Source organism: Palaemon carinicauda, chromosome 11 (assembly GCF_036898095.1).
Source record: "Palaemon carinicauda isolate YSFRI2023 chromosome 11, ASM3689809v2, whole genome shotgun sequence".
In the NCBI taxonomy this organism is placed as follows: domain Eukaryota; kingdom Metazoa; phylum Arthropoda; class Malacostraca; order Decapoda; family Palaemonidae; genus Palaemon; species Palaemon carinicauda.
In genome coordinates this window covers 4292228-4304774 of record NC_090735.1, presented here as the reverse complement: position 1 = coordinate 4304774, position 12547 = coordinate 4292228, and the positions used below count along the sequence as shown (strand labels likewise).

At 35.5% G+C, this 12547-nt stretch overlaps 1 protein-coding gene across 5 annotated transcripts in view; it reads right to left on the bottom strand.

Moving 5' to 3' along the window:
* Positions 1–12547, bottom strand: part of LOC137649946 (calcium uniporter protein, mitochondrial-like) — a 799430-nt gene that overhangs the window by 46147 nt on the left and 740736 nt on the right. For all 5 annotated transcript variants that reach the window (XR_011045882.1, XM_068382909.1, XM_068382906.1 and 2 more), the window contains 2 exons: positions 12292–12462; positions 5875–5993 (listed from right to left, as the gene is read on the bottom strand). Coding sequence is in view for 4 of the 5 variants with exons in the window: in XM_068382909.1 (XP_068239010.1) it covers positions 5875–5993; positions 12292–12462 (290 nt within the window). In the remaining variant the exon portion in view is untranslated. The remainder of the gene's footprint in view (positions 1–5874; positions 5994–12291; positions 12463–12547) is intronic.

The window sequence follows — 12547 nt, the reverse complement described above, 5'->3', positions numbered from 1 at the left end:
TCTCTCGTCACCATAATTAATCAAATTAATTCCAAAAGCTAACTAAGCTAATATAGAAGTTTCCAGTAAAGCGACAGCCGAAATCAAAGAGAAATACTTCACCAAAGTCGTGAAAATACTCCAAGAACATAAGCGTATCCCAGAACGTCTTGCCGGAAGCACGACAGAGGAATAATTGAGGAGGTGTCAACAAGAAGTACTTGAGTACCTGGCCACAGGTGGCGCTGGTAAATACACCCCCTTCTAGTATTGTGATAGCTGGCGTATCCCTCCATAGAATTCTGTCGGGCAACGGAGTTGACAGCTACATGATTATCGGGTAAGTTTAATATTGAAAAATTTATTATTTTAACAGCTACCAATCAGTTACATGGCTAATACCTACAAAGCTCAAAATTTTCAATCGTGAAATAAAAATCGAAACTTCTCTCTCTTGACTGTTATATCCCTCCATTCCAGTGACTATCTAGCATGGAATTGTGACTCATACTGCTGTGTAAAAATGGCATTCAGTGGTCCACGGGACTCACCCCAGCCCATTTACTCATCCCCTTGAAGTTGTTAAAGACCTGTACTCAACTCCAGTATATCACTATAAATAGGGAAGAGGGCAGACTCATGTGCCTCACAAGAAGGTGTTGAAATGAAACATTACAATATAGAAATTCTCTTTGTTTTTATAAAACTTTCCTGTGAATCACATGGATGACTATCACACTTTTTTGGAGGTGGGAGAAGGCCAGGTATTTGAAATAATCCTAATCTTAAATTTTCAAGAAAGGGTTTGGACAAATCTCCCTTCTTAATCTTGTTACAATTCCACGCCTGTATTTGCCAGGGAATGCATTAAGAAGTAAACGTTGTCTTTTCTTGGCCAAACGCCTAATTAGAAAAAGATAATAGGATACAGTATAAGATATGGAAAAACCTAAGCTACCTAATTTCCTTTGTAGATTTATTAGGGTTAAAAGGATAACATATGCTGCCAGGAAATTCCCACTAACATATTTACAGCTCCTTACCAAAACCCAATTGGAGATTCAGATCAAACTGAGAAAAATAACTGTACAAATAACCAATACCAACATTACATCTAAACCTATTGTTATTATTATTATTATTATTACAAGCTAAGCTACAACCCTAGTTGGATAAGCTGGATGCTATAAGGCCTAGGGCTCCAAAAGGAAAAAATAGCCCAGAGAGTAATGGAAATAAGGAAATAAACTACAAGAGAAGTACTGTAATGAACAATTAAAATTAAACATTTTAAAAACAGTAGCAACTTTAAAATATATCTTTCACATATAAACTATAAAAAGACTTATGATAGCCTGTTCAACATAAAAATATTTGCTGCAAGTTTCAACTTTTGAAGTTCCACCGATTCAACTATCTGATTAGGAAGATTATTCCACAACTTGGTCACAGCTGGAGTAAAACTTCTAGAATACTATGTAGTATTGAGCCTTATGATGACAACGGCATGACTATTAGAATTAACTGCATACTTGGTATTACGAACATATGGTACTGTCTGGGAAGATCTGAATGCAAAGAATAGACAGAAATATGAAAAATCTTAGGCAACATGCTTAACAAACTAACTGAACAATGGTGACAGAGATTAATATTGTGATCAGGAATAAGAAATTTAATAGACTGCAAGTTCCTGTCCAACAAATTAAGAAGAGATTCAACAGCTGAAGACTTAAATCAAAACATTCCCTTCAGAAACATTAATATTCGAGAAAAGCTTCTCTTGAATAAGGCTTAGCAAATACTGGCTTGTTATGGCCCTGACCTACAGTTAAGACCCTTTCCTGGTATAAATTCATAATGAAATTGAGCGAGGTAACCACATCCCAAATATTATGAGCTCTAACTTTTGAAACGTGAAGAGATGATTTTCTAACTTTGCATGTGCTTGAGTAATGGGACTCCTAACAAGACGGAATTCTTTGATAGATCTGTATGAAACCTAACCCTACAAAGCAAATAAGTTAAATTACCCCAAATTGAATCTATTCAGGTAAATATTTAAAGTTCAAATAAGACAAATCTATCTTTTGAATTCCTCCTAATATTGGGGCTTAGGTAGGGTTATCCAAATGACGAGGTAGGTTCTTGGTCCTAAAACGATAAAAATTATATAAATGCTTCATCCACAGCAAATCCTACATGCTTAAAATGAACTTGAGTTCATTAATTAGCTTGGTCAAAGCCAATATTAAAAGAAAAGGAATTTTCACAGAAAGCTCTTTTAAACCCATCTTTTTAAATGGCTAATAAATTGAACCCTTCAAATACTTGACAACTACACCTACATTCTGATGAATAGAACAATCTCCAGGAGGTTTCTCAATACTGAAAGATCCAAAAACATCTCTAATGAAATCTGAAGTTTACAAGTCTGGGCTTACAAGCTTATGGACTGATTTAAGACTTGAAGTATAATTTTTAAAAATTGATACTGAAAATTTTCTTTTCATAAAGCAAAAAATGTAGATACCTTGGTGCACTGGCAAAAGGTAGTGATTGACAAAGAAAACCTTGAAACTGAACTAAAAGTACTGTATTCTACTGTAGGTCTGATATTCATATTACAATTTAATTGAACTGCTGAAATTTATCTTGGAAAATAATGTAGATGATGTCCTTAGTGAAATTACAAAGTTGATATAAATTCTCTTGACAATTCTTAAGACTATATCAGAGGCAGAACACTGTTTTTCAGCACTGAAAAAAATTAAAAGTTTTCTAAGAAGCACTATGAATTCAGAAAGACTAAATGCACTTACAGTGTTTTCAATGGAGAAAAAAATTTCTTCAGATCTCATTCAGAGATCATTTTGCACAAATTAAAACAAGAAGAATAGATTATATTTTTAAATGAATAGACCATGCTTGAACTTGAACAATTTTGGTTATAGTTAGTAAAAAAAAGAATTGTTTTTCTTTTTTATTTTTTTCAGATTCAATAAAGTTTATGAATAAATTTTCTTACACCTGTTTGTTTTCTTTTAAATCAATATCAAAACAAAGGCTAAAAATATTTTGGAACAGCACCCCCACTAATGTTAGCCACGAGCCGCCACTAGTATAAAGTAAAACCTGCTTGATATGAAATTATTACACTTAAAGTGTATAAAATGTGTTATGTATAAAACTTGGTTGATACTGATCTATTGCACTAAGTAATATTTTGTAAGAGAAAATTATCTTTAGATATGTAATAAAGGGATTATGACAAAGGAAAAATCTATTTCTGGGCAAGGGACCTGTGTCACTCCGTGAAATGCTCCTTATAGCACCATTTCTAAGGTATAAATACTGCTAAATATACCAGAGAAAAAGTTGCATGGAATGCCAGAAATATACCCAGCTCGCTCACCCTTGTAGGGTGTCGGTATAGTAACTGGGGCATGTTAAAACCACTACCAGAGTTCCCTTACCAATTAGTCTTCTCCTTCCTCAATATTCCCCGATACTACAAGGTGCCGTTCTACATCCGACTACTGCATCTATATTGTTTAAATCTTTTACTGTTTTTTGTATAACTTTGTTACCACCTAGAGTCTGGTCATAATTATTCTTAAAACTATTGAAGTCTTAGACATAAAGAACTCTAAATTGGAGCATTTCAGAAATCTATTTTTTGATACATAAAACAACCAAAAATAACCCAACAGTATTTGAACACTATGCTTTACCTCCCGACCATCCTCAACGGTGCTAAAAGAAAAAGATAAGGGAGCATTTGAATGACGTGAATCAATCCCTAAAACACAACTCTCTTCATTCTTTTTATGCTATCCATCTCTATCAAGCACCAATGTGATATACTCTGTCATTTGTATATTCAGACAATTGAAGCATCACAAAGAGCTATTGTCTAAATCCTATTAATAACTCCTACATGTGGCACAAAGGATATGAAGGTCTGCGTTATTTTTAAATGCAGAAGATATACATTGCTAATCCTAAACTTAGTCCTACAGTCGAATGTCACTCAACTGACGTAGATGGAATGAGTAGACTGGCTTAGGTGGGTCTTGCGGTCAACCTAACATGGTTTCTATCAAGAAGTATCCATCACAATATTACACTCTATAATGCTTAGAAAGGAAGGATATAGGGGTTGAGAGAGAGAGAAGCTTTTATTCTTATTTTTTCCTATTAATGCTGAGAGGCTAGGGCTACGTAGATAGTCAACTGCCTGAGAAGAAGACTTCATTAAACTAATAGATACAGTTTGCAGCTGGATTTCACCTTCTGATACACAAAAAACACAAGTAAGACAACTACTTCTGATTAATACTTTCCAAAATACTAAGTTTCATCTAAATCACTATCTTAAATGAGAACAAGGCATTACTCCTAAGAATTTACAATTGACGAGGATAAGATACAAGTGATTTAGCAGCCTTTCATGCCACTTTTAGAAGGAACAACCAGCCATCCATCAGATATACACACACCCTGGAATTTAAAAGTGAATATATAACTCTTATTCTACCATCTTCATTTCTTTCCCCTGAACATCTGCCTTGTGTTGCAGTTTGCATAGCTTGTAGATGGCTTTATAAAAAAAAGTGTGAGCCCTCTGCTGAACAGGTGTTCTCTTTTTTATTGCAGTTTGGGACACATCGTCATAGGGCCAAACTTTCATGCAATGGCTTGACAATGATTTTAGGCCTACTTAAAAACAAGGGATTTTTGTCTTCACTAAATCCTTCAGGAGTATGAAAACCATACCAAAATGCAACTACTGTAGTTTAGCAGAAAATCAAGTTTCAACATCACAGGAAGCCCCTGATGATATGATTTATCTTTAAAGTATATATACTACACCAAGAAAAGGAGTCACTAACATACACCTCCTCCTTTGTAAGTACATTACTGTATGAATAATATATTTTAGCCCAGTACAAAAATGTTTTTTTTTTTTTAACTAACTTCTGTTACATTTTAGGACTATTATACAACAAAATATTTTAGGCCAGGGTTCTGTAATGTGGGGTTTTATGGAAAAAAAAATGGTTGCAATTTACTTTTATGCAACAGGAAAAGTATAAAATCTTTACCCTCACTCAAAATTTTCAGATGCAGATTTAAAGTTTTTGCTGTTATCCATTCTAAATGTAAAGTTACAAACCTCTGCCTCCTCATGATGCAGCTATTCGTTTGATTGCCGTATAACTGTAATACAGTAATTTCATAAATTTTATAAGTAAGCAGAACAATAAAATCAAACATTTCAATCTGGCATGATGGCATAATTTCAGGAGGTAACAAAAAGGACCAAAGCTACACGAGGCTTCTCCTTGAACATCTCTTTTTATCTTAATTTTGAAAGTAAATTCATGTAGATATGCTGATAGACTAAAACTACTATTAAGAGGAATCTGTTTGTCTTTTTCCTATGCATTTTTGAATGATAGTAACCCTTGTAGAGAAAAAAAATATGAAGTAGCCTGGTCAGAGAGACCGACTGCATGAAGGTGTTTAAAAGGATGGAGAAAATTGAAATGAAAAACTGTGGGAGTAATCAAATCGCAAAAGTTTCTGCGGCGAATGAAGTCTCTATAATCTGAAGGGCAACAGTGGACGGGGAATACTGGGGATTGCCACTAAATATATTCATATGGGTTTGACAGTTCTATGTAGTACTTTTATATAGATATATAAAAGAAGTTAGTATGCTTTTTTAATTATTAGATCTTAAGCTCCTTAAGAAGAGGTGACTGCTTTATTTCTCTCAGGGCATCATATTTGGGAGAAATTGCAATAAAGTGACAAAAATGTTATTTCTTTTACAGTTATGGCAGACCTATTGTCCTACTAACTAAACATAGCATTACTTTAACTTACCAGGGTCAGTTTCTGTCCCGGAGGAACAACAACTCGATATGTCATATCGTTGATCTCGAGGTCAAAGTCATTCATAAGTAAAGATTCGATGCTATCAGACGAAGAAATTCTAATCCCATCTGAAAAAGGCCAAGAGTGAGATTTTCAATGCCAATGCTCATCAGAAACAAATAATAAAACCAAAATAAGTATATTACCAGCCAACAAAGGGAATGTAGTTCAACAACTTATCAGATATTTTTATTGACAAAGTACAGCAATGAATAACTTATACTAAGAGCAATCTTTTTAATGTTTAAATTTAAGGTCTGGTCATTAAATCCAATTGATATGTAAAATATACTTTCATGAGGTTTGCTTTAGGGAAGAGCATTGTTCAACATTTAAACTACAGTACTTTAAAATGAGATCATAGTATATCTGTCACAATTACTTCCTAAAGTTATAGGCAACTATTCTATAAAGAGCTTCTAGAGCAGTTAACTATCTTGAGAGGTACAATTGGCTAAAGATAAAAGGGCAACTTATAGCTTAGAAACTGTTTACAAGAGAGAGAGAGAGAGAGAGAGAGAGAGAGAGAGAGAGAGAGAGAGAGAGAGAGAGAGAGAGAGAGAGAGGAGGAGAGAGAGAGGAGAGAGGGAGAGAGAGAGAGAGGGAGAGAGAGAGAGAGAGAGAGAGCTTTGAGGAGCAACATGGGAAATTTTTAAGCACTGCATAAAATATATTATTTACAAAAATATCAATAAACATTAAGACATAAGAAGGGTACTGATAGGGTATAGCGTATTAATATTACAAAATAAATACAGTACATTGTTGGACCACTAAGAGCAATTAATTAAGCAGTATTGTTTCATGTTTCAATGGTGATACCATTATAGATGATTTATATGATAGACTATTATAAATAATTCATATTCAAAAGAAAATAAATTGTTTTGGTAAACATAATTACTTTATTGAAACAAACGCATCAATTCAAAATGTCACATTCTTTAATCAGCAGGCCCTTCTAAATAATCCAAAGAAATTATACATAGAGACCCTTCAATATCTTATTAGTGCCACTTCAACTTGGTGATGGAATTGAAAAGTTAATGCAATCATCTGTCCTGGATCATATCTCCTCGATTATGCATCAAAACTCCTAAAACCACATTAATGAAAACAGACAGACATGGCAGTGGGCTCTCTTATCAACAACAATTCAATAGACAACATTAACAGGGAACAAGGTCTATCACAGCACAGCAACAATAATGTCACTTCCTAGACTACAGTTGAGATATACAAGGCACTTGGAAGTCCTTGATATTTCCAGAAGACAAACAGGTAACACCTGTACCCAAGTTGAATATTTGTTACAAGGCCAAAATGTGTGGAGGCCAGTACTTTGACATAAGAGGTAGCTAATGACTTATCTGAGAGAGAATGAAAATTTAAAGAAGTGTGCACATTAATCACACCAAATAAACAAAAAGCCATGCATACATCCACAGGTACTAGCGGGGCAGGTACAGAGTCAAGTACAGCATTACTATACCCTATATTACTCACAAGAGCCAATGAAGAGTCATAGCTAGACCTAAGAGTGGCTGATAGCACTCACATCATCCAGCTCAACTGAAATATGAGAGCAGCTAACCATATCACACCAAGAGAGAAATGATGAATAATAGTGAATAGTCAAAAGCAGATCAAAGCATCTGGAAGGCAGCACACACATCCACAGTATATATGAGACAGTTATGTAAGTGGGTGTGGGAGATGCAAACATGGAAATCCCTGGACTCATGGCTATCACAAGTTGAGACGTATAAAGTCTGTGGTGTGGTTATCACTTATAGAGATGTGGTAGTGTACATGGGTGTAGCTATGTTGCACATATGACAAAAAGTGGATTAACTACTAGAAGTAACTAGCACAGCACAGGAGTGCCCCATGGTTTTTATGTCACCAGTTATGCATGTAGATGTAATTCTGAAGAGTACTTAACAAACAGTGGAGTCATAAATGGACCCAATTTCAAATGTAATATTGCATAACGAGTTGTGTTTCAAATGTAACTCAAGGAAAGGTTATTGACTGACCTATGCAAACACAAGGGGAACAGTGGATTGCTACCCAAGTTATGAACACAGCATAAGTAAGTACAGGTCAGTCGTCAGAGGAGAGCTGTGATAGAGTCTAGTAACTTCAAGAAAAAAAAGAGACATGAAGCAGACAACTCCAGTATGTCAATGAAAAGAAGATTGGAGTCCTCGTAATCTATGCTTTCTATGCCTGAAGAGTTCTTTTTTTCCCCAAGAATTGCTCTGTCCAGATTTTTTAACTGATGACTTAGTTTCTTCCCACGAGAATAAAAACAAAATAAAAAATTGTGGTGGCCTCTGCTCAACTGTTAACACTAAGGCTACTTCTACTAAAGGAGGCATGACCTAAAGAAGCAAATGCAACTTACGCCTATAGCCAGGCTACAGAATATACTAGGATGTTCCTAAAAGAGGCAAATACTCTCTAGGAAAGCAAAATTTAGATGAGGAGGGTTGGTGATACCTTAAGAAGTATTGGCCCCAGCAGGTGTATTAGTGCCTGGCATCAGGAGTGCAAAAGAAAAAGAAACGTCTCAAGTCTATGACGATATAGCAGAGGATTTAAAATGGGGGTTATCTGAAAGGGAAGACCTCCGCAAGGTAAATAGTGGGTGATAAAATATAACATTTTGCTGGTCATGGCATAGATAGAAACGCTGGCTTAAATTAACTGATTTATTTGCACAGAAATCTGACTTATAGTCACTCCTTGCAAGCAGAAAAGTAGAAGGAAACATTTACAGCTACAAAGTTATATGATTACTATCATGGAGTGAAATGCTTGGAATATATTTCATTTACGGGAACTGAGCAATTTGAATTATATAAATTGAAAGCTTACAATATTCTTTATTAAATATTAGTTTATATTTAAAAGATTAAAGTGCCATCAATCCTGGAATAAACAAAAATATCTTTGACATCTGCTTTTATGTTATCCACGGGAAGTCGTGTTTTAGTCACCAGAATATTGCTCTGAGATGCTGGGAAACAGTTCTTACAGTATTATTAGTACTGATACCAGGATACAAAAATTTCCAAGCCTATGGGTGGCCCTTGCAAACAACTTAAGCATATCAGGAAAATTACTGGTTCATATCCACTGCATCAAAGTATAGGTATTCAATGTACTAGGCGTAAAGTATGGAGTTGGTTGATGGGGACACCAATACAAGCAAGACTTGGCATAAGTAAAATAACAACTTTAAATTAATCACACTAATGAGAGCATGGCATTGAAAAAAAAAATCAGTAGCTAAAAAAACAGTTATTGCTTATTTGAAAAATACAGGGAATGACTAGAAATCAGGGGCAAGGATGGTCATAGTTGGCTAGCCAGGTGTGAGGAGTCTCCTTTTCCCATCTTTAAAGAGTTTCTAAAATGAGATGCTGAACCCTTCATCAGAAATTCTAAATTGACAGGCTTGTGTTTAAACCCAGCCCTCCATTTTCAAAGGATTCTACCAACTGACTTTCTTTCACTGTGTAAATGATATGGTTTATGTTTCAATTATCCTGTTCACATAATGATGATACAGTACACTAACATAATCTTAGAATTCTAACGTGAGTCATTTTTCATGACGGATATCATTTTTGTTAAAATGTTTATCCTTTGATAACTTCCATATCTAGTTTTTCAATGTCTTGGCAAAACATCGAAATAGGTATGTTGAAGGTTACCTAGTGTGCAATTTGGCTTTCACAAAGACCTTGGAGCAGGTGATGTCCTTATTACAATCTCCAATGCTGTACAGAAATCCCTTGATTGTGGTCAAGAAGTTCATATGATTGGCCTTGATTTTAGTGCTGCCTTTGACTGTGTTAATCATGTGATCCTTGTTTTCAAACTTAAACAGTTGAGAGTAAAAAATACTTAAGAGAATTGCTACATATTGCGCAGCCAACAAATCATGTCGACACGAGAATAGTTACAGATGGCTTCAAACTGTTGGAACCTAGATATATGTCTACTTTAGGCTCCAGAGCCTTTAAATATGCAGCCCCGGGACTATACAATAAGCTCCCACGAAACATCTGAATGATTGAAGACATTAAGGCTTTCAAGAGGAAACTGAAGACTTTCTTATTTCAACAGTCATACAACAGTGACGATTTAACATTAAATGAACGATATGTGATATGAAACGTTAAATACTCTGAACGAACAAAGTAAAATGACAGTGGAGGTTCTGTAGAGAGTGGTGTTCCCCTGCTGTATGGGACCAAAAAAGCAGCCATCAAAGTAAGTAAGTAAGTGGGTCTTTTCTTAGCATCATCGTTAAATTTTTCAGTCACAGATTGCCGAGTTATGATAACTGGTGTTCCTCAGGCTAATGTTCTTAGCCCATTACTTTTCATACTATATACGTATATATATGTGGTTTGGCCTAGAAAACAAGCTTGTTTCTTTTATTCTACAAGCATTTTGATTTGCCAGCTTGCTCCCAGATTGGACTAAACTTGTAAACCAAGGTACCACTTAATTAAAGTCTTCCTGGCCTTTATAGTGTGATTCTAATACAATTTTGTCTTAATCATATAAAGAAAATGCTGACTCCAAACTTTATTGTGAACATGAAAATGAATGTTTGAATAAGAGACCAGATAATCTTTAAAAAGCAAACTGGTAAATTACACTCCGACCACACACACACACACACACCAACAAATACTAATCATGAAGATGGAAGCAACTAGAAAAGTTTGCCCCACCTCATTGTTTATAAAGCTAAAGATACTGTGGCAAACAAATCTTGTAATAATGACAAAAAGCATATTTTTTACCCGCATACAAAGTGCTAAACTTCAAACAGTTACCAGTAATCATGTCAAGGAAAACAATCTTATTTTTCCTCCATTCTCAGTGCACAGATGTTGATGTACGCGTCCCATAGTAAAAAGGCGGGTTTACACGGTCGAACGGTTCGTCGACAAGTGTTTGAAGTGATGTTCGAACATGTGAACGGGGTATTCGGTTGTCGAACACGCTCATCGAACGGTTCAAATAATTCCTGTTCTCGCCTGACTTTTGTGGGCGGGGCTTCATTGCCCCCAAACCTTATGTATTTGTGACTGACTCCACCCAAACCGTTTTACAAGCAGGTTTGTCAGCCAGGTTTGAAGAACCGTTCGATCATGCAAACCTCGCTTAAGCTTGTGGCAAAGACACTGTAGTCAGAAGCTCCCCTGGTATGTCCCTTTTAAGTAACTTGGCCTTGCAAAGAGGGTTACAGTATTGGCTTTTGTTGTAGTGAATAACAATTATTGAGTTGCCTTTGGACATAAGAGTAGAGAAATTATGAGGAATCCTGTTCCTTCATACTTTCAGCAGGGGTTATAATGTGCTGGAGCTTCATGCCATGAAAAAGAACTCCATCTGGAAAATATTGGGCTTACATACAAACAAAACTTAGTCAATATACATATTAGTGGGAACATGTGCATCTGCAAGATCGAGAGAGATTTCCTTGTTTCTTTGATAAGTTCAGTGTTTTTAACTTTTAATAAGACAACTTAAGACCTGTTAGCCCGAAAACAAAGAATGCACGAGTCAATACTCAGAAATTAAGCAGTGCTCAGGGCATGCAAAATGTACTCCTTATTAAGCAGGTCATATGGAAGCAGGTCATATGGGAACAGGTACTACTACAACAGGCAGATGTATTAAACATGGTGTCACTTCAAACTTTTCCTTGTTCAATCTTTCAACTAATTTGAAATGATAACAGGAGTAGATGGAATGTGGCGATTTAAAATTGCAAGTGCCTGACATATAAACGTAACTAGCGGTCCCTGTTAAGATTAGATTTAGTAACAGTAACTAAATTCCTTAAATTATATAACTAGATGAAATGGCGGCACAAAGTTACATTACAAAGAGTATATTTTGAAACGGACTTCCCATTCACAGATTTTGATCCCCCGTTCAAGCGTTGATGAAGTATTTGAAGTTCTTTATGACAGCATATCAGGTTTCAGTGTAGTGCAAACCATTTGAAAAAAAACAGAATCAATTTAATTAAATAATTTACATAACGCTGAATTTCCCAGAATATTATGCGAGCCTTCTTGAGAAAGGGCATTTTGGTGGAATCTCAAGTGGCCAGGACGCATTCCACTAAGGGTAAGATACATGGAAAATTAATGGAAACTACAGTATAATACTTGTATCACCACTTAAAAGATACAGTACAGTAGTATCTAATCTGCAATAGATAACTGTATATAAAATCAAAACCTACTTCGTGAAAAAATTTAACATTGCATCTTGGTTAACGAGGGAAAAATATATTAGGAATTCAAGATATGTTTGACCAGTTACCTGTAGTTCTAAGGAGTACCCTGTCAATTCCATGATCTTCATGAGTGAGCTGATTGACGAAATCTTGTACAGTGTGGGTAACAGGCCGGAGGGTAAAGCGACAAAGGTCACGACGAGATGGAAGTGGCACCGTCAGCTGAGGGAGCCCGTTGTACACCTGCACTGTCACACCTGTCAAGGAAAAGGAGGAATTAGTGTCAGTTATTTTATATTGATTTTTCTGAAGATAATCAGTAATGATGAGCAACCTTTATTT